General features: G+C 37.5%; 1 protein-coding gene across 4 annotated transcripts in view; it reads right to left on the bottom strand.

The window, feature by feature from the left end:
- Window positions 1-26,402, bottom strand: part of dab2ipa (DAB2 interacting protein a) — a 111,545-nt gene that overhangs the window by 54,701 nt on the left and 30,442 nt on the right. For all 4 annotated transcript variants that reach the window (XM_026928085.3, XM_053235872.1, XM_034306538.2 and 1 more), the window contains exons 2-3: window positions 15,434-15,543; window positions 5,911-6,029 (exon numbers count right to left, since the gene is read on the bottom strand). In XM_026928085.3, coding sequence (XP_026783886.3) covers window positions 5,911-6,029; window positions 15,434-15,543 — 229 coding nt within the window. The remainder of the gene's footprint in view (window positions 1-5,910; window positions 6,030-15,433; window positions 15,544-26,402) is intronic.

Here is a 26,402-nt window from a genome sequence, read left to right as displayed (position 1 = left end):
AGGTCAAATAGCTAGCATACCTTCCCAAAAAGATTAGCAAATCTAAATATAAAAATTCATGCTGCATTCCACGTAAAACCTTCTTTTATATATTTGCTTATATGAAGGTTGTTTAAGTGTGACGCAAATAACGCAAAGAGGAAAATACAAATTTTCTCTCCCATTTATGTGATGGAAAACTTAAAATAAAATCACACTGGGGAAGCAGAAAGCCTGCAAAACAAACCCTTTCATTTGTAAATTATTTATAAATATATCCAGATTATTTAGATGCCTTTTATCACTTAAAATTTCACATCATATGAATTGTGGCTTTTTCTAAATATTTTAAAAAGTAAATGGACTCTCTATGTATTGGAAATATTACACCTGGAAAAATATTGTGTTCATTAACACGTTTGATTGATTTGTTACAAAATTACAAAGTATAATAATATTCTTGACAAAATGTACAGATTTTAGGACTGTTATATGATGCAGCTGATTTCAGATTTCTTCAATGGAAAACTGGTTTATGACAGTGTAACGAAAATGACATCATTCTAAGCAGTAAGGCTGTTGAAACTCCTGTCGAAAGTGCTAGCCCGAAACTACAGTGTGGTTTTTGTTTGGTGTTAATAGATCGTGTAGGACAATGCTTGTCAATTCATTTATTGGAATATCTCAGCCATTTTTTGTCGTATAAACAAACAAAATATTAAATGATTTTAAACATAATTTTCGAAATCTGATTTTCTGTTTCGTTTGTGTTTTTGGTTTGAGTTGGTGTAGTAATTTTAAATAAAAACAGTATTATTAGGTCATATTGGCTAGGTTGTGTTGAAGAAAAAAAAAGATATTGGACCAGACACTTGTATCTTAAACATCATTAAAGGGTTTATATACAGTGTATGCAAAAACAAAAGCACACAAAAATGTCCAAAAAGTGCCCCAGACCAGCAAGGGTTAAAAAAAGTTACAGCGTTCATTACAGTCAAGTGATTTACATCCTATATTTTATTTAAAACATCATAAACACGGACCCGATGTGTGAAAAGGTTAAACTGGCTCACTAAACAGTCTGTCAGTTAATGGTGTCAGAGATTCTGGTGGTGTCATGCCCCTTCACACAAAAGGGTCACGGTGTCAATACTGAGATCCTCAGCTTACGCAAGGAGAGTTAACACACACACAGACAAACACACACACACACCCACCCACACACACGAACACAGCTCAGTCCAAACACAGCATGTTAGCCAGGAATATCTGGCAACAGATACAGACACACACAGGCATGACATGTCATACAGATTACCCTGTGTGCGAGACACACACACACACACACACACACACACGTTTCCAACTGTCTTACTCCCAGTCCAGGTGTAATGAGGGATGAAATCTCAGGACACATCGACGTTCTCTCCTCCATACAGCCAAACTGAGACCTCTGTTCTCCCTCTGTTCCCCTGAAAGCTGACACACTTCCTCCCCGACAGTGACAAGCCTTCTGCCATTACTTTTCATATAAAAACAGATGAGATCTAACAAATCTCTATAAGAGACGTACCTCTCAGCATCTCCCACTGTGTCTCCAGCGAGTGTTCAGTGTGTGAAATGAAAAGGCAGGAGTGTCTGTCTGTCTGTCTCTCTCTCTCTCTCTCTCTCTCTCACAACTACACACACGCGCACACACACACAATCACACACACCCCATAGAAACAAGACAGCCATCACTGGGAAAAAAAATGGTTATACTCCAGGAATTGTAGTTAACGGAGAAGAAATTGTCGAACTGTTCTAATTTTTTGTGTGCACTTTTGTTTAAAGCTCATGAGAAGTCAAGATTTTTTTAAATTCTGTGGTTATTTTTTACAGGTGCAGCTGTGGTTTTGTTTCGAGCAAAATCTGTGTTTTTCTCCTTCCTTCCTTCCTTCCTTCCTTCCTTGAGACATAATGACCTTCTACCTGCTCTTTTTAGTCAACATCTTGTCCAGACGGATTAAGAGAAAATATTTGCACCCGTCAGGAAATGATTCTGTACGAATACAACTTTAGTGGAATAACACTATTTCAAAATGTCAAAACTGTTGTATGCTAGCTAGCTTGGTGTGGTGAATATTAGAATATTACTACAAAAGAACCTTTTTGAAATATCAGAAGACCCACACTATTAGTGGGCCTCTATTAAGATCGCTAATGAGGAACTACGTACAGTATATTTCAGTATATTACATATATTTGTAGTTGTTTGGTATTTACAATCAGCATATAGATCTGTTATTTATTTAAACACCCTTCAGTTTGTTGTCACATTGTAGCATTATCGCAATTGCACTCTAAGGCCCTGTCTAGATGTGTACAGATATTTTTGAAAACTTTGCCTTTACTCTGTTTCCAAAAAAATTCCGTCCACACAAACAGCATTTTTAAAATATTTCCATCGACACGAAAATGATTTAAAAATTATTACATGAGCACACCATCCCAGTGACAGTATGTCATAAAGTGTTATGTCAAATATCTCAAGAAGAGCGTTAAGAATTTTGAGTGCTAGAGATGGCGAAATGTGAAAAAACTCAACATGGAAAAAAAAAAGACAAACCTGAAAAACAAACAAACATTCATGTGTGTGGAACTGCTTTTTATGGTTATACTTGCACACAAAGTGTTTGTCCATCCAAAATCTTTGTTCACAGTGCGGTTTGACATTTGCAGAGGATTTAGAAGCAGTACAGTCCGAATCATATTCTAGCGCCTCCGTGAAATAAAGTGGAATTAGATTGCAAACAGGTTATCAAATAAGAAATTACAGACCACAATGTGTACAAGTAACAATGTGGTCAGCAGCCATGATAAACCCATTCCTAGCACATTCATAAAACACACACTGGGCGCTAATTTCTGTCTACGTGAAAGCACTGAAAATAGAGTTTTAAAGATGTTTCCACCTTGGAGGGAGTTTTTTTGAAAGTTTAATATATTTAATATCTTCATAATATTTTCAATATAAAAATACCTGTATATGTGTGGACGGGATGAGACTTTTAGAGTTTGCACGCAGACATCTTGGATTAAGAGAAGATATTAGCACCTGTCAGGAAACGATGGATGATCTCCAAAAAAATGTATGTCACTTTGTCTATATACCATTTGTACTGGAAGCTCATTAGATGGAGTAAGTAAATAAACAAAGATCGCAGATTACACTGATCATTAAAATGCCCAAATACAGTTGGTATAAAGCATCACTTTACATTCTCACACACACAAACACTCACAACAGTTTCAATATACGAATATTAGAGGAAACGATGGGCATTAAAATTAATTAATACTTGTAACAGTCTTGATTCTGTACCATAAATGCCAAAAGTCTGATATGTGAATATGGAATGAACAACAACAACAACAAAAACGTATTTTAACCTGTCTGCGCAAAAGCTCGCCCTTAACTCAGCTTACAAATCTAGACATCCTTTATAGAGAACGCAATACAAGAACCCAGCACATGAGTGAAATAAAAAACAAACCACTACTATAAATTATAGTGAAAAAACATCTGTGTCAAACTTTCAGAACACCTACACAGTGTATAGAGCTGGATTTGATGTATGAGGTGGAAAAGTGTGAAGTGATGCATGTGGCTCTGTTGCACTGAATGAGTGTGACCTGCTTCAAGCTTTCAGAACAGCCGTGTGTTTGATGATCTGCTTCCAAACACTTGTGCACAGTAGACTGGTGATTACTTAATGCTCCATTGCACTGGACTCATCTATGCTTTTGAAACTGGATACACTGAATCACTTTAATAGGCTCCTTGGATGCAGTTGACACACCAGAAGTGTACTAGTCTGTATTCAATTTGTAGCATTAATTCTAAGTCAACTTTGGCTCTTTGAGTCAATAATAATGACTAACAGCGCTGTCAAAAGGAGTATGGGAATATATTTGCTATAACATGATGTTGGATTTTTTTTTTCCCAGCTAACCATTTTGCGTTAGCAGAACGTTTTCTGAACGTTATGGTCCCACAAACTTTTGGTTGTCAGAATATTTAATATTTTATATCTATGTTGCAGAATGGAGGACTGGTTACGCTAAATTGCCCCTAGGTGTGAATGAGTGTGTGAATAACATGAAGTAAACCATTACTACACTCAGGGGTGGACAAATCAGTAGCACTGGAGCCCTGAGACAAGCAGATTTCATGTCTGTGCCATTTTTTTATTTGTAGTTGCCCAGTGGAGAGCTCATAGCAAAAAAACCTTTGTTGATCTCTTGTCACGATCACAAAGTGCTACATTAGATTATCTAACAGGGGTTGAATAAAGACTATTACTGCATTCAACTAAAGGTTGTAACTTATAAATTCTGATCTCTGACTAGGAAAATTCAAAGAAAACTTAGAATTCCTACTCAGGAACTAAGTATGGTCTCCTCAACCCCAAGTTCAGGAAGTGACGTCAAATCAACATGGCTACTCACAGCGTAAAAAAAAACAAAACACTTTTTACCTTTAAACAAGTTATGCTGTATGTACAAGTATTTAATTTAGATCAATTAACATACAGACATTTTAGTTTGTTAAATCTATAACACTGACTATACAGTTCATTGTTTTTTTTAACAAAAGATGACCATGGAGGTGTCCATGTTTCTGCCCCATTTTGTAGCATGAATGCATGGTGGTTGAAAATTACGTATTTCTGAGTTCCAACTTCCCACTTCCAAGGTAAGCCAAATGCAGCATTACTACACAGTTGTCCAATTCATGTATTTGTTTGTTATGTTTATTTTGTGTTAATGCACTTAACTAGCTAACTACCTGGCCATACGCTATCACACTACATTAGTGTTACAGTATGTTAGGTACTATTTTTTAGCCTAGTCAGTTAGCTTTCCAGGCAACAAAAACATGGAACTGGGAAGCACACTGGAGCTTTTACTTGCCTGGTGGGCTTGATAATTAATTAATCATTTGTCCACCCTTTTTTGTGAGAACATGAATTACGTAATTTTAAAGCCCGAGCTTCTTAGAAGCCTTCAAACACTTCACTAAACGTCATCAGAATATTCTTTGTTAGTTGGATTAGCATTGTTTTTGAATAGAAGTCCAAAAAAGTGGTATGGTCATGACTGGAAGTAATTTACACTCTCCGAAAACCAGGACATGACTACAATATCAGAAATATCCAGGCCTAATTCAGCGTCTTATCGACTCGACCACATGCTATAAAACCTGTACGACGAGAAATCCTGTGTGTGACAACTCTCCTCCAAAGCTCTTGGGTACAGTTGAGAAGGGATAGACATATTTCACAGGCTATCTCACACAAATTAGACTGCAGCTGGACCATTCATCCTCAGAGTGATCCAATTCCCTTCTCTCTCTCTCTCTCTCTCACACACACACACACACCGAGCTCAATTCATCTGCGAGAGATGACTCAAAGGGTTTATTACTATAATAAGTTGCTCTAAAGATTGCTAACAGCAGTAATAAAGATGCTCAATGTTTTGGGCCTAATGTGGAGGATTATATTGACAGGAAAAAAGAAAAAAAAAAGATCTGCATCGTCACCACAAGCGGAAGAAACTTTTTAATAAATGTGAATAACTGAATGTCAGCTTTTTATTACTAACACTTTTTATTAAGGTTTTGAATAACAGAAATAGAAGTACTCTAAAGGCAGCTCAATCATTTTAATTTTTAATGTTCTGATCTTTTCCAGGCAATTCAATGTTTCAGAATTTCTGAATGACTTGAAAAAAAAATCCACATTAAGTTAAGGAAATGCATGAACATGCTTAATTGCTTCGTCCTAACAAAAAGCTGACTTCCTTATGCAGCCATTAAATACAGTGCTGCTCTGAATGAACACATACACGCCAGCATTCGTGTGTGTGTGTGTGTGTGTGGTCTACCTGTCATTGTCGGCGTTCTTGAAGGCCGGGAGGATGTTCCTGAAGCTGCTGTTGCGGTCGAGCTTGGGTTGGCTCTTGGTGCGTTTGATGGAGCCTTTCAACCTTCGGCTCAGGAAGCCCTGGACAGGAAGCGGCAGAGACACGCAAACACTCAGCTCATGCGTTCTTTAACAAAAAAAAACACAACACACTGGCAACCAATCCGGCACATCTGTAAATAAATCTTTTTTTTCTTTCCTCTTTTTCTCTCCTTCAAAATCTTTCCTCTCATCTGTGGCGTCTGGCAGAGAGGTGGGTTGCCGTGCAGACTGAGCTACACACACACATGCGCGCACACACACCACACTCACATCTGCTCATGCTGCTGATGTGAGACGCCCCTCAAAGTCGCTGTTACCATGGAAACTGTGGGTTGGCATGGAAGGACAGAGATGTGCAGGAAAAAAAAATACCGGTGCACTGGTTGGTGAAAAGAGAACTGAAGTACAGATTCACGAACGCAATACATATTAATAAATATTAGATTATTCATAAAAGACACCAAAAGTATTTAGACATGAATTCAGAGGACAAGAACCAGACAGAAATGGAACACAGGACTGCACATTTCATTAAGGACCAGAGACGCAATTACTGACTGGGATAATTACTGTGTGTGTGTATAGAATCAGAGGGAATGAATAGATGATTGGCTTTAACAAACCCTCTAAATGAGTGTTGTTATAGAATCACTGCTTTGTGAGCAAACAGAGAAAAACAAAGACACTGTAAAGGAAAAAAAGCTGTGATTCAGCCTTAGGCACGAATGCTGTAGCTAATCACAGCCGTGCCAAGATTCAGTATAACCACACGATTGCAAATGCAATATTGCTTTTATACAACACTTTTATAAATAAGAAACTAATACTGAGAAAGTGACATTTCGGACACAGTATGTCCAAATAATATGGTTATTTTTGCTCCCAAAGAAATAGATCATGAAGAATCCTCATTCATTGATAGCCCATCAGCTAGCTGGCTAGCCAGCTCACACTGATTTGTACATTTCTGTTAAAGGTGATTCCAGTGAAACTGGCGTCCCTTCTTCCTTTTCATCTTCATCTGACGAGCTTTCATATTCGAAGTCAGAAGTTATATTCGTGAAAGATAGATCGTTTGCCATATCTATTGATGAGGTTGCTAACTCTACTGTAGTAACGGTTTCAGTGGAACTGTTGCTAGAACTGGAATTTTTCATGGAGAACACAGACAGACGTCACAGTGCAGTTAAACTAAATATTAGCACTCTTGGAAAACCGCTCGTCCAATCAAATTAGTGGAATGCTATATAATAATTCATATTATTTACTAACAGATCGAGTTATCACAGACACTTCAATTTAGCTTTTTTCCTTTCTTTTTTCTTTTTTTTCCAGCACTGTAGAAATCTTTAGTACTATTATAACCATATAGTGTAACAGTGACAACAGCTTGTAGGTCTGTATGGAAACTCAATCCCAGAATGCCTTTTTGCACACCAGTTACAGGTTTCAGATTAGTGTCACGACTACCAATTAAAACATTAATTTTTTTAAATTTAAGGTTATTTCCCATATTTAGCCATTTTTGCAGACAGATTAAGAGAAAACAAAATATCATGCAGAAAAATGAGAACAGGCTAGTTTTGAAATTCACATGAAGATTTCTCAAGCTGCTGAAAACAGATGTGTTTCTGAAGTAAACATGAACAGAGGTTTAGTTTTGAAGTTCATGCAAAAGTCGTATGTAAATCTAGGTACTCACTGTGATGAAGGAATGGGTTGCATTATCTACTTGTTTGTTTGTTTGTCGTTTGTTTGATTGTAATCTCTTACATCTGTTTCTTAACATGAACACACCACCAATATATGTTGACTTCTGATGTAATTTATTCAAGAAACACTGTTTTCAGTGTTTTAATTCATATTTTTATTTCTCCTACTTCCTATTTTTCTGTTTTTTTTATGCCTATTTATTCCATTATATTCCTTTTTTAGTGGCGTATTTCTGGAAAAGTCTTGTACTTTGTCATGTTTTATCTTTATTTACAGCATTTTGTTGCACCTTAAACTCAAGGAAATGCTAGCTAAACGAAGTCATATTTTTTCAGATATCATATAATATCACACCACGACGTCTCAAAAGGTCTGATGACAGCTTCTGAACATTGTGAGCTCCAGGGGTTCATGAATATGAACTCTTAATCACTTGAAATTTTGTCAGAAATGTCAAACCCTCTACTTCTAGCCTTATTTCCAAACTTTGCCACTTTGAGAATGCATGTTATTACCTTGTCAGCAACAGGGTAATACTTTGGTGTAACCTCTCCTCAGAGTGGTTTGAATACCATGACATTTGCTGCGTAACCTCCAGGCGGAAATATTAATCATGCAGACAGTCGGATGTTTGATGATGATTCATTTCTGTAATGAATATCTTCCGGTGGTGAGCTAGAAAAAGTTACAGGACAGTGCTGGATCAATGTAACTTCTTATATCGCTTTCTTAACTTACTGCTAAATCAATACATGATGACCTGAGATATGATAAGAAACCTTATGGATGAAAATAAAGCAAAACTGGTCATGTGTCGTAGAACAAACATTCTACCACGTTGCTGTGAAGAATCCTAAAGCAATTTCGTAAATATTCAGTAAATTCAGCAAAAATGTTTGGAATGTGTTAAGTAACAACAACAAAAAAAAGATATTTCAGTTATGCCACCACCCCCCTGCCTGTCAAAAGCTCAGCCTCCAGCTCGCTACATACTTTCAGCTCAGTTGTGTCTATGTGCCAAATTCTTCTCATGCTTACCTGCTGAGCCTGCCTTTTTCTTCCATTCTCCTTTCTTTCTCTCCTCAGTTTCTCTTCTCTCCTCTTCCTGTAATCTTTACACCAGTCTTAAACTAGATGGATGCCCTGTCCCAAAACAGTACTGTTGTAGTCTTCGGGTTCAAAAGAGAGCTCGGAAGCTCCCACTATACGCCCTTACTGCTTTAACGTGCACTCAGAAGCAAAACCTAAAAACCCTTATTGGCATTATTTAGCCGAGTGCAAAGAGTGGATGAAACAAAAATACAGCCAACAACAGAGAATATAATATAATATACTATAATATAATATAATATAATATAATATAATATAATATAATATATACATACATACATGTGTATACAACCAAATTTGTACTACAAAAAAGGGTGCCTAAGTACTGTACAGTAGAGTGTGTATATATATATACAATGACAATTTCTAGGTTGCTATTTAAATGTAAGCAAATTGACCTGGTTAACTGCTTTTACAAAAGGTCAGATTTCTGTGAGTCTTATCCCTTATTCCTTCTACTGAAGCACATGTTCAGACGACATGCTGATGGATTTGATCTAACACAGGTCATCAGGGTTTACACAAACTTGTGGAGTCTGTGCCAGCTTGAGGGCACACTGTCATTAAAGCAAATGTGCAAAAATACTAAGAAATTCTGAAATTCACGTAAATATTTCTAGGATTCTACTTTTCACTCAAGCTGTTGTTGATCGTATCATTTGTAATGCGAACCTTTGTATTAAATTGAAAAAGAATGCCAAACAGAAGCATTTTCACTAGTGGTCTCAGACTTTTGGACCCCGCTGTATATATATATAGCCCTCTTTTTTCTGGGTTGTATTACTTATTTGCACATACCACAATATCATGATTTTTTTTTTTTTTTTTGTATGAAAGAATCCATGATCTAATGATGTGATTGTTTCATCTTGTCTCACACAAGCATCTGTGTTCATAGGAAAAGAAGCTGCTAGAATCTTGATTATTCCATTTTAATTTCTAACTGTCCATAAGTACTAGTTTTATCATGGAGAGTTTTATCATACTGAAACAGAATTCCATTATTTGTTAGCTATATTAGCTATATTAGCTACCATACAAAAATGTCAGACACGAAACACATCTTGGCAGTATTATATTTGAGTAAGTGGATAATTGTGTAAATACATTTTGGCCTTAAAGGAACCACTCCTTTAAGACCAATAATTAAGCTCCTACATTACATGATATCACAAGGTGAATTCATTTTACATCAGCACAGTTAAAAGAAACACTTCCAAATCTCTCTTCACCATTTCTCCAGTCACCTGGGATGGCTGTCAGGGAAGAAGTAGTGATAAGAATTCCCAGTCAATTGGGATGGCTACCTGCTGCCACTTATTCCGTGTTATTTCATAGCTGTCCAGATGTAAGAGTTTTATCACAGAGGGGATGTGAATTTATTTTATAGTGTCATCCTGAAAACCTAATCCCAGCTCAAGACAGATTTAAGGGTCTTTTGTCATTTAACTTGTCACTGAGCAGAATTTAGGTTGTGATAAAACAAAACAACCTAAGAAAAAAAAAACCTAAGTGTGGTAGTGAACTAAGTTCACTGAACTTATATCAAACATTATATTACTGGATACAAGTATCATTCTGACATTCATTCATTTTTATCAGTGTGATATCATGCTGTTTCTGTTTTGGTGAAGAGACTAATGAAATGACCAATTCATTATGGAATATTGAATGAGAAATATTTTAAGTTTTATAGTTCACTGCAATGCACCTGTACAAGTGTCGGAATAAATAATGACTAAGTTCTTACCTCTCCGCCAGTATCGCTAAAAAGCCACTGCATTATGCTGAAAACAATAGCAGGGAACATCCTGGTCCTGGATTGTGTCCAAAATATACACTTTTACACCCTCGCACCCAAGATCCCTCCACCATATTGATACAATGAAAGCTCAAAAAACACCACCAAAGTGCAGAACTCCATTTGGGACAAGGCCAGAGCTACATGTTGTCCAATGCTCACTCATGCACTTCAAGCATGCACTTAATTTCAAATAGTAAAGGCACTAAGAGCAAACAGTGTTCTGCCTCTTGGTTCTGCTCATGTACTTTGATCTATGAGGCTTTTAAGGCTGTTCCAATCCTTTAGACGAGCCACAGAGAGTTGCTTTGGTCTGATGAAGGTTGCACTGTCTATAGGCATGTACCACTGCAAATATACAACACTAAAAGGTTGCCTTGTTTGTTAATGAAGTCATTTCTTTAATCAAATCAGCTGGTGGTGTGCAAGGCTGTATCAAAATTCCCAAAGATCCTGGAGGATCTCAGTCGACTTAGCTGAGTAGCACAGGAGTTGCCACAAGCCAAGAGCACTCTTACGTCTATATGTTCCAGGACCTTTTCTCTTTTGTGGTTTGCAGTCTGAAGTATTGTTCATCTTTATAATATATTACAATAAGTTATACTGTGTCCTAAACCACATTAGCAAATAGAGACAATAAATAATTTTTGGATGGAGCTTGTTATTGAGATTTCAGGAGATAGATATCTGTTACTTGTTAGCTAGACTTGTTAGCTAGCATGTCCAAAAAAGGGGGTGGGGGGTGGGGACAACACTATGTTGACTGTATTGTATTTGTATAAATATATAATTGTGTATGTGAATACATGTACATTTTTGCTGAACCAATTCTTTAAGGCTAACATTTACATTACATGACAAGATGAATTTGAGTTGTAGTTTTTAGTTCCACTTCTAATGAATTTTACATGAGCATTCAAAGATGAACCTTATGCTGAATCTCCAAATATCTCCTTAAACGTCAACCAATTTAATATTTTTTTATTTATTTAATGGGGTGGTGGGGTAAGGGGGGAATGGCCGACGGCTCCGGGAAGAAGCGCTAAGAATCGCCCTAAACCAATTATAGCGACTACCTGCTACTGAAAAAAGAATTCCATATCGAATATCACTTAGAGCAGATTGTAATCTACAGCACGCCTTTGCTAAAAGCCTATATCAGACAGAGCAACCGAGGAAACAATCCATCTAACAACATTATCCACAGCCGGAAGCCAGGCTGTCTGGTCTGGTTCAGTTTGGGACTCATCTATTTGTGTGTGTGTGATTGAGAGGGTGATAGACAGTGCATGAAAGCAGTTCAGAAACTTTAGGGGTGAAAGGGGAGCCCTAACCTTCATTTCCTAGCATCCGTAGTACATCTCAGCATGTTTGAAGAATTAAGTTTCTCCTGGATCAGAATCACCATGTGGTCCCTCACACCGCGGGTGTTCCAACAAGTTCCAGTTCCTGTTACATTAAACACGGCCCTCAACACCAGGAGTCATGTGTGCAGACAGAATCAGCAGGGCTTCCCAAAAGCCCCACAGGAACCCAGTAGACATATCCACACATCCCTCATCAGCATGCACTTGGCATATTCATGCCGGCATGCTTACGTAGAGTACACACCAGCCGATTGGCTCGGCGTCTGCTAATGGATCCTGCCATTAGTTTGGCTGTGTAATTAGGAGCAGCATGGGGTTGAATAGGCTGCTTGTTTACCTGAACCTCTGCAGGGTAAATAGCACAGACGTGGCAGGGCAGACTGTGAATACAGGAAGAGAGTAAACACAATGACTGTGAAAATGCCTTGAGCGCTTTAATCCCTCTGAAAGACTCCAGAGAAACGCATTCAGCTTTTGGAATGTAAAAAAGAAAGACGTCTAGGGAAATCAAAGAGCAGCATGCTTTATTCTGCTTAATAACTCAAAAAAAAAGGCCTCAAAAAGTGTATCGACATTCATACAGAAATGAGTTCGGCTCACTATTGTGGCACCAAACAGTAGACACAAATACCAATGACAAAACAAACTGCAACAAATCTATCTGCACTGTCATCATGGTAACCAGTGCCAACCGTGATGCAGGACGCTCTCTCCAAAAGCAATCTTACGCAACACACAATTAGATATCCGGCTTTCTCTCCGTCCTGATGGGTGCGACTGAGAGAAGGCCATAAAGACAGGATGTGCTGCTGACAGCAAGACAAAGCAGGCAGCAGAGGCGGGCAACCAGCTGTGGTCATGACACACACACTCACATACACATACACACACTCATACTCTCTGTCTCTCTCTCTCTCTCTCTCTCTCAGCCCATCAATTTTTTAAAAAAGTTCCACTCAAATGTTAATTACCTGAAATTATAAGTATTCAAATGTATCTGAATATTAATGAGCTGATCATTTTATTCTGCCGCAGACAGAGCAAACAGCAGTAGTGCTACACTATATGCTCATATCACATAAACAATGCTGTCACTTTCTTAATTCTTTAATGATTTGCTCAGCTATTAAGTAGAGCACCTTTTTAATAAATGTGTTGTGCCATCTCAAGTACTGGAAGTACATACAGTATCTTATACTTATATATATTTTGTTCTTATCATGATATTATGATAATATAAATATATTAAATAAATACAAATATACAGAGAAACTGTTGTGCTGCTGCACCACCATAGCAAAAACAACAAACACAAACAAATTTAATAAAAATAAAATCAAATCAAATTTCATTGCTTCTACAGAGACTGTTCTACAACATGTTTTGGTATTTTCATTTTAAGTCATTTTAATAAATGGTTTATTTATTGAGTTTAACATAAAGTCATATACAGAGTGTGCATAAGTCCAGTGTCAGAAGGTTAATGTATATTTTTTACATTTTTACAGAGCATCAAGTATCTGAGCAAGGAATCCAAATCCAATATAATCCAAATAATTCTACTCACAAGAACTTGTGTATTGAAAAAAAAAATGGTGGACATATTGAACAAGTTCTGTATATCACAGATAATTATTTTTTAATTTTCTCCCATGATGCTGAGACCCCGTGTTGCACATGAAATGCGTTTTGTAAGAAAAAAAAGGTCTTTTATTTCCGTTTCTACCATAACGATGTTAAATTTCTTGAATCTGGCTGGTTCATGTAATATAACAACATGCCTCTCACAGTAATGCTGGTAAATCATAGGTTCATATTAACGTGCTTGTTTGTATATGTTATCTTTTCTATTCTAACAGCAATTCAGGAACTCATATGTCAGACACACATGATTTAGGCCTAATAATGAGCTTTTTTGGTTTGTTTAACAAAAATAAACAGATAATCATTGCTACTGAAATGTTTTCTCTAAGGAGAATTTTATTAAACATTGATGTAGATGTCAGTGATAGTGCTTTGTAACAGTCAGAGGTGTTCTTCAATAAAGCTGTTCATTTAAAGAGCCTCTCCAGTGGCATTTCATTGTTCACTGATGCGTTACTTTAATAATTAATCATTTAAACCCAATGTATAGAAAGTGCATCTTGCACCCAAGCTTATTTTGTTGAGCTAATGCAATTTATTTGATAGTATACAGTGGGAATGTATGTTTAAAATAAAACAAAAAACAAAAACTACAGAAACAAAAAATAATAGAAAACGCATGCATCAGCTTTGCAAGAAATTTTGCATGAAGACACATAAATCAGACACATTTGTAGGTTTTCACTACTGCTGTAGAAATGAGATTTAAAAATCCCTCCTGTTTTGTTTTTTTTTTTTTTTTACAGTTTCTCATTAACAGCCTATTGGTAAACCTAACACCTCTACCTGGTCTCTAAAACTATGCATTATTTGTAGACTTCTTTGACACAATGCATGAATTAGCTTGTTATATTAGCAGATAATTTTGCTTCTTTCTACAAATAAATGCAGAAAAAAATGTCAATAGAACAAGATCAATTCAAGCTTGAAAGAAGTACATTAGTACAAATAGGCTTAATCTTATTTTGTTCCCTAATAATCTCACAATAAAAATAAATGTATATCAAAGATATTTTCACTTGCTAAAATATAATTTGTTTTGAAGCAAGAAATAGACAAACACTAAAGCCAAAAGGGCTCATAAGAAATACGACCTCAGTTACCATGATATCAGGCAACAATGTAATAAGCATACCATTATAAAATGATATAATACCACGATGTAATCCAATGAAACCCCACTTGCAGTGATTTACATCATGCTAACCAAGGGATGCTTTTGCCTCCTGTTAGCCATTTTATCACACAAATTTAATTTCAATTGCACTATCCCTTTAAGGCTGTCAGTGAGCCAAATGATTTCTGCCCCTCAGGCTGCCCACAGGGTTGTCGAGGCCAGCTGGGGCTGGGTTACAGCCTGAAAGCCGGCAGTCCCGGGGTCAGAGCAGAGGTGACTCAGCGGACGGAGGTGCAAGCTCTACACAGCAGGGGGGATGTAAATTGAAGGCAGTATAAAACCGTCTGTTTTCCAGCTTTGTGCATTTTATGACACCTGCATTATCCTGACGCACCACTTCTGCAGGGATGCAGGGATTAACCTTGCAGCTCACTCGTGTGAACCCAGGTGTGGTATTAGCCTCTGGGTTACATACACTGCCCTCGGGGTCACTAATCATCATGACCAAGGACAAAATCAATGGCACAATAAATGTGGCAATTCTGTACAGGGTGCTGCAGGACAGAGTTTGTGATTTTTTGTTTTATATGAGAACAAGTTAAAAGAATGCAAAATGGGGAACGGTATAAGAGAAATGCAAAATGACCATGAAAATGCAAATTTTTTTTTAAAACAGTAGTTCTAGACTTACTGTGACTCTCAGGGCCGCAGAGGAGGCCTCCTCAATCGTGGATGAAGCTTTGTCCATGGTGGTGGTGCCAGGCATGCTGCGCCGACGGCCCACCCGCTCAGAGGGCGACTCTGAAATGAGAGAAAAATACTTTAAATCGTAACCTTCCCTTTTTTATGCATTATTTGGTCACATACATTTAGTGACAGGGCACACTGCTCTGTGGCATTAATTATGCTATCAGCAAACATCTTACAATAATAGAGAGTTAAAAGAGCCTTTTTAATGTAATTTAGAGCCTTGTAATTTCGATCTACTTGCCACCTAACTAAATTGCTCGCCTCCATCATTGGCAAGCAAATGGAATTAGAAACCTTAAGAAACCATTAACAAATAAGTGGCAATAAATACAAATAATAACCAACAAATACAATAAAAGCTTATGAAAAATCAATGGAAGGTTTTTACATTTTCTGACACTCCAGATCTGTCTAGTTGACAGGCATGACATTTTCTCTATTTTCATACAGCAGGCAGCATTCTTATTTTTTTCTCCTACGCTAAAAAGATACTGAATAAAAATCAATAGTACTTTAGAGCAAGCCAAGATTGTCAGTTTGATCCATTTGGGCAGTGGTTTCTCAGTGGTAGTGATCAGAAGGTCATGAGTTCAGGTTCCACTACATCTAAGCTGCCACCACTGGGTCTTTGAACTAGGCCCAGAACCATCTATGCTCCAGAAGCACTCTATCATGGCTGACCATGTGCTGTGACCCAAGCTTACTAACAAGCTAGGATATACAAAGCAATTAATTTCCATGTACTTGTGTATGAGATAATAAATGCTATCTTTCTTTCCTCTTTTCTTATGCTCAATTCCATAAGCTCAAGTTGCCTAGCAACAGTGTTCTCATCACATTAACCACTTGAACTGTAAAATTCAGAAAATTGTTAGATGTGTTAATCTGAGTGCTTTGCTCATCAAAGCCACTTGGTCTCCGCAGGTTGAAACTCAAAAACCTCCTCATAGTTACACAACTGTTACACAACAGGACTGTGCTACACTATGCCTGGTCAAAATCTCCAATTATGCAATTTTTGTCCCTCGTGTCCATCCATTCTGGTCAGTGACTCTACAGATAGGGATGGAGGGAACGGGCAGGAAGATAGAGGGAACAATTATTTATACAGAAAAAACAATTGAGAATGTGTGCAGCCATCCTGAACGACAGGATCTATGAAATTCATCCTTTCATATCTTTCTGCAGATTTTCAAAGGCGCCTTGGATCGCTCTGCCCTACTGACTTTCTCGCTGCGAAAGATAAGATGCTAACAAGATCAGGGACTTCAGTTTGCTGGCTTTCACTCTCTACTTCTCTTGCTGGGAGGATTATTTGAATAACAAGTCTCTGGAACAGAAGAGGTGAATCACCAAGAAAAGGAAATGTGAAAGGGAACTCTGTGTGTACATTAAAAAAAAACTGCCACTCAACAAGCTCTTTCAGGATTTGTTTCGGGTTTCAGGAGTTTTGAAATCGGACAGGTACTGTAGAGTGGAAATTTGTCCAAACTGTGTCTACAGACTGTAAACACGCATGAGCTTGTATGCTTTTTCTCCCCAGAAGCAGTATTTAAAGGGTATTTATACCACAGCACAGTTGAATTCTCAAGTCTGAATGGACAGAATGTGCTGATTGACTTTCTATAAGAGCCGCAAGGTAATTGACAGGTTTATATTAATTTATTTGGTGTAATACTTTATTGTTTCCATAGTAACAGTTAACACTATGGCTTGTATAGTGGATGCTCCACATAAACTGATTAAAAAAGTCTCTAACTGTTGATATGGTGAAATTTTCTGTGAGATGTTTCAATGCTTTTTAACAAGTTAAAGATCAAGCTGTAACTTTTTCCGACAGTCTTCAGGACAGAGGTCTTTTTGTCTTACTAACTTCAAGAGAAAGAAAGAAAAGAGATGCTGGTGAAGGAACAACTATTTTATTGCTTTTGTGACGTAAGTGATAACAGGAACTGACTTGTTTCATGGGCATTCTATAATAATAAATGTAACTATAAATGGATAAAAAAGAACCACATGTTTCTTATTAATAAATAACAGTGGTTAGCACTGGCAAGATGCTAACACATCCTTCATATCTTTATTTGAGATATCAAATCTCCTAGTAAAGTATTCTAGATTTTTCTGCCTCTCCAACTCACTGCCAGTTTTCACTGACACCTCCTACCAGTCATTAATATTCATAAAACAGACCGATGTTAGTTCATATTCATTAGCCTGCTAATAATTTTCACCACGAGGAGAGAAGCATTTTGTTTGTCAATACAAGCAGATATTTAAAATCAGGCTTTTGCAACCTGTTGTTTTTCAGACCTATGCAGAAGATTAATTTTTTTATGTCACGCAACCACAAGATAAATCACCGAAAAACAAACTAGACATTACAGAACATTTTATGCTTGGTGAACAAGTGAGCTATACTAAATAGTATGTGAAAATTAGTGCATCAATAACTGTGAATATTGTAGGAGCCGACTAGTTAGAACAATTGTATGCCGTTTGGGATGCAGCCTTTTTCTAGGTGGTGCTGTATGTTGATTGGCCACCAGGAGCCAATCACAGTGAATTATTGAAATAGGATTTTATCGTATTAAAAATTCGATGAAAATAGTGCAGGGGTGGCCTAGTGCTTCAATGGGTAGCACTGCTGCCTCCATGGTTGATCCTGAGCTTGGGTTACTGTTTGTGTGTGGAGTTTTGTACATTCTCCCCCTGTGTGAATGTGTTTCCTTTGCATTCTCTGGTTTCCTCCCACCTCCAAAGAACATTCTTGTTGGTAGATCAGGTATGCTAAATTAAATGAGGGCATGGATGTGTGTGTGTGTGTGTGTGTGTGTGTGCATGGAGAACTGAAATGTACAGGCATCCCATCCGGGGTGATCCTGGGACAGACTCTGGATCTACCACAACCCTGCCCAGGATAAAGCAGTTACTTGAATGAATGAATGAATGAATGAATATAGTGCACCACCAGGTATTACTTTACAGTGCATCATAGAATAGCTTTGTAATTAGAATGACACATATGCAGTTTGAGATGCAGCCTGATTGTCAGTTGCTTTCTATTTTGACTTTTTTGTGTTTTGTTAACACTGAAGTAGGTACAGATTTCATATTTTCCCAGTGTTCCTGCAACTTTATATAGTCTATAAGATCAAACAATACAGCCATTATAGACATTATAAGGCTATAGATTATTGTACGAGTAACATGGCGAGGGTGTTCTGTCATGGTACTCAGTGTGGACGTATGTTTCTTGCAGCGTTCCTGCAGCTCTTCCTCTCAGTACATGAACAGATTGGAATGCATGGGAGGAAGATGCCAAGCAACAACTCTTGTTTATCATCTTAATTAGCCCGGCTGGTATCGTAACATCTTAATCCATATGCTCAGTGTGGTGTCATGACCATTCTGGCACCCTGTGGGCCTGAATGCAATCAAATGATAACAAAACGCTCGTTTGCACAAACATGACATTACACAACAAGCAAAGAACACTTGCAAACATTTCGCTGATAACGTGTAGCGACGCCGCAAACAGCCAAGTGCTTTAATTAAATTTCAGAATATGGCATGTGCAGGAAAAAAAGTCCAGCATGTAAACACCATGTCCAAAATTTCACGGGAATCTCGCAGTGCTACAGATGTTTACTACAAGCTTCCATGTGATTAGCGTGACACCGATATTAGCATGCACGTCTGTAATTGGTTCCACCATTCTTTTGTCATTAAGCCTCTCAGTCGAGACAGATAAAGTTCTGTGCAAATGAGAATCATTAAAGGGCAATTAGAAGCTGGATAAGGCCATCGAGCACTTGCAAGCTTCCTCGTGTAATGAGCAGAGACAACAGTGCTTCAATGCTTTTTCAGGTAAAGCGATTCTTCTCAGCTTCTCCTCACACCAGCCTGTCAATGCAGCCTGAACTCTTGACCACTCAGGTCATGTTTACACACATCAAACACGCTGACAACACAGGAATAGTTGAATCTGTGTGTTAGGAGTGGATTTTTTTTTTTTTTTTTTTTTGCTGCTTCGGAGCATACTTGTTTTTGTGGATAAGCAAATAATAAATTGCAGTAAAGACTCTACTTGAGGACCTTTCATAAGGACATATGGGTCCTTTTGACTAGAGTTAAATGTGAAATTGATATGCTTGATTCATATTCTAATTGATCCAAATCCAAAAAGAAAGCATCTGATGACATGTGTAAGGGGACACATACATACAAACACAAATAAAGCTAGTGCTAAATATTAACCCTTGTATTTTATTTGTTGTAATACAGACACCAGAGTCACTTCTCTTTTATTTGTTTTACATGTAAAGATTTTTCCTTATTTGTATAAAAATTGATTAGAGCCATGATTTTTACATTGGTGACATATTTCGTAAGTCCTTTATGTACAATTATGCTTAAATAAAAATACATAAATAATGACTGTGGCTATAGGAATCATGAAATATTTAACAATTTAGTGCAGAAAAAAAAAACTTATGGTCATTTGTGGTTTTAATCATCTATCTCAGACTCCAGAGGTTACCTCGATATTTATGGTGGGAAAGTTACTCGTACTCAGAGATGGGTTAAGCACCTGCCTAAGTCGATTTCCTGGGTGTGCCATTCAGATCATGCAAATTGCTGGTGTGTAGTTCACGTCTCTGAGGTTAACAGATTTTTTTCTTGAGATGAAGTGTCTGAGACAGGGCTTTTATTAATATATTTATTAATATATTTTATTAAATATTAATAATATGGATTCAACCCTCATTATTTGACAGACTTAAATAGCACTTCATATAATACATCCTATTACCTTGCATTTTATTTTTTCAAATGAAAAAGTGTTCCAGCACTTAACTAATGTCTGGATTCCTCTAGAATTTTTATTCATTCAATTCTACGTTTTGCACTTTTAACATTTTAATTTGACTCACCCTCATACAGTATATTGTGTACACAAAGCAATGAAGCCACAAGATATTAAATCGAGGTCATGGAATTGTAATGAGTGTGCGGAATATAAGATATTTTATTGTGCTTCAATTCACTATTTTAAGTTCTTGTATTAATAAAATAATGCAAAAAGTTTAGTTAATTTGATGTGCCCATAGATTGAAGGATAAGCTGACTGAGCACTCCATCTACTATGCTTACAGTTCACTTTAAATTAATTCATAATTTTATACATAAGAATTTGCTCCTTGAGATAAGCAATGACTCAGATTAAGATGCAGTCTCCTCCAAAGGGAAACATTTTCTGACCAGAATCACCAGAAAATGAATTTACTTGCTAGGAAGAAACTGCATTTGTCTTCAATTGTTCACATCTTTTCATTTCCAGGTAGCCTCTCAGAAGATTTCTCGGAACGACTCGCAATCACAGCGTGTGAGAACAGACGACCGAATAATACCACACACGTTAATCACACCAGGTTCAGGCAGCTTCGCAAGTCATCCATCAGAGAACAGCAGCACAAATGCCTGCTGCTAGAACCCCATTAATCTCCTCTGATCAAGACACATGACCCAGGAGAAGTAGGAGAGAGACATATAGGAGAAGTGTGATGTAGGACACGCTGGATCTGAGCAAGGGTCACGTCTTTCGGAGAAATTGCAGTGGGAAAATGTCACATGTGCTTATTTGGCTGCCCAACAAGGCCATAACTCACACTTGGCTCATTTGTTCTTAATCTAAATGCACATGGCCTTCTTTAAGTCCAAAGACAATGACAGCATGCCTCTGTTTCTTCACTTTATGTATGATTTTATAGATTTCAGTTATGGACCGAGTTGTCATTTCTATAGTAACGATGTACACAGGAATTTGTACAGCAGATGCTCCACATCAGTTTAATAACCTGATTAAAAATGTGCTGTTATTTAACAAGGAAAATGTATTATGGAAGGAGTCTCCAGTGTCAGCTGGAGAAAAGGTCAGAGGTGTCCAGAGAGCTGAATTTTCACTTGTTCAGGACTGAGCTAAATTTGAGTGGGTTTTAATTGTCATTTCTCTATATACCTTGTATACATTGGAACAAAATGTCATTTCTCCAGGACCATGGTGCAACACATAACAGTACACAAGACTACATAAAGTGCAAATACACAACAGTGTGAGACAGATAAATAAATACATAGGATAATAAATACACAGAACAGATCAATAAATACACAGAACATGGGCTGTAAACTGTAAATATTGGTAGGGTAGCAGCAATACGTTTAATGTTCCCAAAGCCGGAATAGCCATGTTTATCCATTTGGAACTGACAGGACGGTTCTGCTAGCCATGTTCTCCAGCATCAGGACTTCAGGCTGTCCATCAAACTGACGACACAACTCAAAGCTCCTCACTCAGCAACATTCTTTCTCAAAACGCAGCAATTATGAAGCTCAAGTCAAATGCAGTGACTGCAGAAAGTGTGGAGAATGAGTAAGAGGAAGAAGGAAGAGAAGACCAGATGGATGCTGTAGTGATGTGAGTACAGCTCAGTGAAAGCAGCACATTGTTTTGAGGGATGATGCTTAAGTAGGATGAACGTTGCGTTGTGGACAGGCACAGCTGTTGCAGCGTACAGCAGATAAACAAGGCAAATACATTTGTCTTGCGGGAGTCATTGCTGCAAAGATGGTGAGAAAAGAGGCTAGAAGAAGGAGGATAGCAGTCCTCAGTCCTATTGTATTCTGGTAGAAGGAAAACAAGCTTTATTTTTTTTTAAAATATTTCACACCTATATTTAAAACCACCCAAAAAGCTAGGAGTAAGATGGTAGTTAGAAGAAACAGTATTTTCAAGAAAATGCTTAAAGAAAATGATGCCAGTCTGGATTTAGGGACCAGCAGTAGACCTTCACATGTAGATTTGATAAAGGCATGAGTTTTGGACAGGAGTAAATATATACACTACTGTCAGAGCTGCTGTTATAAAAGATTAATCGACACCTTCTGACCAATCAGAATTGAGAATACAACAGCACTGGTATAACAGGTGGTGATAACAGGTATGCCTGCGAACAATAACTGCTCCATTTGGTGATTTAAAAAGCCCTTTAGCAGTGTTTGTCTTCACATACAGGAACTTTATGTGATACAGTATCATTAGGCAAGCAATTTTACAAACAAACAAGCGTAGTGAGAGTAAGCTCCCTGCAGCTGGAATTAGGAGTACAGCAGAGAGAGCAGATGGGGAACACAGCATTGAAAAGTCAATTACTCCGGCTGGATCTGCTGTCTTCTCAGTCGATCTCATACAGCACGATTCACATACAGCACGAACCACATAGCACTGCATCTACTTAATATCAGAGAAAAGTCTTCCTTCTCTCATCAGTCATCAGCCCCATTCTTCTACCGCATACACACATGCTTTTCATCTCCGAACGTCTTCTTCGGGTCAAAGATGTGCAGGAACTTTTGGTGAAGTTTAATAACTGTCTTGACTCCGAGCCTCCAGTGTGAGTGCGGTATGAAGCACTGAAATGGGGGTCATTTGGCAGTTCATAAATGTCACTTTACATTTGAAATTCAAAGGACTGAACTTTAATAAATCTTTGAGATGTGCAGACAAGTCTGTGCTTTTAGTCTGAGAGAGCGGAGTCGATTGAAAAGACGAGAAATTGCACTAAAGTGGCTTTCATCACGTTATTTATTCGCATTTTGGAAAGAACGCAGGGGTAATTTTACAACATTAGTTTGGCTTTTGGCAAGAGTATGTGACAAGTGATATAATTGTTTTTTCAGAAGACAGCGCATCTTCTTTTCTTTAATTGGCTTAAGCTTTTTAGGTTAGAACTTTGCAAGGGATAAAGTTCAACTAGGTGAAGCAAAAAGTAAATTCCTTTTTCACATCTGGTGTCTTTCTCTATTCAAATCAACTGATGTTTTTGGCAGGCCAATTTTATTAGCATTTGGACACTTCACTGCATTACGAAAAATTTAACGATCCCTGAACTTAAAAATGTGATTATTAAATGTTATTTAATGGTTAAACCTTCTTGCTATTTCCATAAAAATTAGATTCACAGAGTGCCACATTTCAGGTCAGTTTGTGAAGTAAACTGTTGCACAAATCACTTAAAACAAAGCTCAGATACTTATATTCTACAAACTAGCATTTAGCAAGAGATTATGCTAATTAATGTAATCTTAACATTTTAATAGTTTTATATAGGGTTAGGGGGGCTTTACAAAAAGATAAACAGCAATTTTTCAACATTTTATTTTTTTAAAATGACAAGTGCAGTGTACTTTAAATGAACACCAAGGCAAATTTTTATCATTATTCAGTATTGTATGTGTTAAACTGTTCCCTCATATTTTATGACACACCGACACATGAACACACACTCAGACACAATGGCTGAGGAAAGCTCTAATTAGTGTAGTTGTTGAAAAAAATGTATCCCCAGAGGCGATAAGATGGGGGAAGGAACATTCTTAGGAGCTGTGTTTAAGTCTCAACAGATGTACTGAGAGAGAAGAGAGATACTCAAAAAATGAAAAAGCAGATTTTGGGAAAAATAAACTAGCCAAAATATGAAACAAATAAATAAATTATGGTCTCTGAGGTAACATGGTGGTTATTTTTTATAAATAAGATGTGGCCAAGAATTAATAGATTGAATCCACAAGTCAACGAATTAGCAAATTAACGAGTTAATGAATTCTTATGTTGTGGCTATGAGGTGCCAATACTGAAGCCAAGACATGTTATATCAAAATTCATATGTTGTAGGAACATCATATTCAGTACATGGTATCCATCCTGTGCCCACTGTAGCCTCAGATTCCTGTTCTTGGCTCACAGGATGGAAACCTGTTGTAACCCATCTGCCTCAAGGTTTGATGTGTTGTGCATTCTGAGATGTTTTTCTGCTTACCACGGTTGTAAAGATCAGTTTTAAAGAATAGTTCCAAGGCATTTCTGCCAACAGAACTGCTGCTCACTGGATGTTTTTTATTTTTTGTGTAAACTCTAGAGACTGTTGTGTGTCAAAGTCCCAACAGATCAGCAGTTTTGCTTTGAGAATCCGCTTAAGGTGACAGGCTAAACTTACAACCATGTTGAAACACCAACATGGCCCTAGTGTGTCTATGCATCATTCTAAGATGTTCACAATGGTCTAATTATGGTTCATTTCTCTGTCGCATTCATTTTTTAAATAGAATAGCTGCCATTAAATAGATTTTGAGAAACTTAACTAATGGACTTAATATATTAATTTCTGGCCAAGATAAACTTTAACTGTGGGTTCAATATATTAACACATTGTTGGCACACCTTATTAAAAAACACACACCATGTCACCTCAGCAGCTGTGTAAAAATAATAATCAAAAAAAAAAAAAAAAAAAAGAATGACATTCTTTTGACCCACAACACTTATCATCTAAATGACCTTTTTACATAGCAGAGGGCAAACAAATGAGGTCATAGGAAATTCTCCCACTGTTCTAACATCACTGAAACCCAAACATCACAGGAAGCCTTTAGAAATCTTCTTTCACCACTTTAGAATCCTCCTGCACGTAGAAACCTCACGTATCTTACAGCACAGCATCCTACTGCAAAGCCACTGAATCTGGCTTCCATGGATGAAAAGCCTTCCCACTGATTAGAAGCCTTGCTTAAGGGGCAAGCTTTATGAGAAAGGTAGGGCCAAAAGAAATTCCTGCGAACTTTTATGGCTTTGTAGTTTCATTTACAGCTCAACGCAACACAAAGAGCCAAAGTGTGAGGTGGGACTGCATCCCTTTCAGAGGTTACATCCTTCACTGGAAAACTACATAAGGAACAACAGGTCTTATTCACATAGTATATCATTTTGTAGGTATGGTATGGGTAGAATGTCTGGATTTGGTAAATCAGTCCTAACACACGTTCCCACTGTTAAGATGATCTAACAAAGTGTTTTGTATAAGTCAGTGTGACTGGACTAGAATGTAGGGCTTTGGAGAATCAAGTCTTAACACTCTTGAAGAAGAAATAATGACGTGTAAAGTTGAATCACCTTGCCAAACATCTAGTTGACATTTAAAAGTTACCTGGATGGCTGTGAACATTCCTAGACAATACTATGCCCTGGAAACACAACCCTCAAAGATTGAAATGCCTGCACTGTGGTGTGTGCATGGTGTGTGAGTTTTAGCCCTTACAGTTCCTCAACCTCAGCTACATCTCTCCAGTTCATAACTGGTTTCAATTAGATATGGCCATGGGACTGTTTTTCAGTCTCACTCATGTAGTTATTTATTTTTTATTTTTGTTTGTACTTGCATTTTTTTTTTAACAAATTCAGTTGGTTCAATTTCCCAAAATATAAGCAAACTAGTACCCTAATTTATCCAGGAAGTAGCTAAGAACCTTCTCACATTCATGTTAATGAACATGGTCATTACTTAAGCCTCATAGCTGACCACTCCTCCAGTCTGCATGACTTTTGGTTGACTGTGGGATGAAAGTCCCGAGACACACCTGTAGTCTCAACCAGATTATGTGAACCTTTCGGGCAAGAAGGTTCTGTTCATCTCTGTATTTGTAACCATTAACACCATATTATCTGTTCAATTCTAATAATGTATTCTGTCACACCCCTAATTTACAGCTTCTGACAGACATCCTTATCCATAGCGACTTACAGAAGTGCTTTATAGTGTCATCAAAAAATAACCTCACGCTAATACAAACAGGTCAGGGTCTAAGAACACTATCAAGCTAAAACCCTATTAGAGAGGTGTTATTATGCGTTAGAGTACAGCAACAAAGGCAGTACAAATCAAGGGTTTTTGCTTCTGTGAAGATGTGGATCTTCTGTCTTCATTTGAACACAGCCAGTGGCTCAGGTGTTCGGACAGCCAAGGGAAGTTCATTCCACCATTCTGATGCCAGCACAGATAAATATCTTCTTG

This window comes from Pangasianodon hypophthalmus, chromosome 8, assembly GCF_027358585.1.
Source record: "Pangasianodon hypophthalmus isolate fPanHyp1 chromosome 8, fPanHyp1.pri, whole genome shotgun sequence".
Lineage (NCBI taxonomy): Eukaryota > Metazoa > Chordata > Actinopteri > Siluriformes > Pangasiidae > Pangasianodon > Pangasianodon hypophthalmus.
Note: the sequence above shows the minus strand (reverse complement) of the source record. Positions and strands in the feature narration are given on the sequence as shown.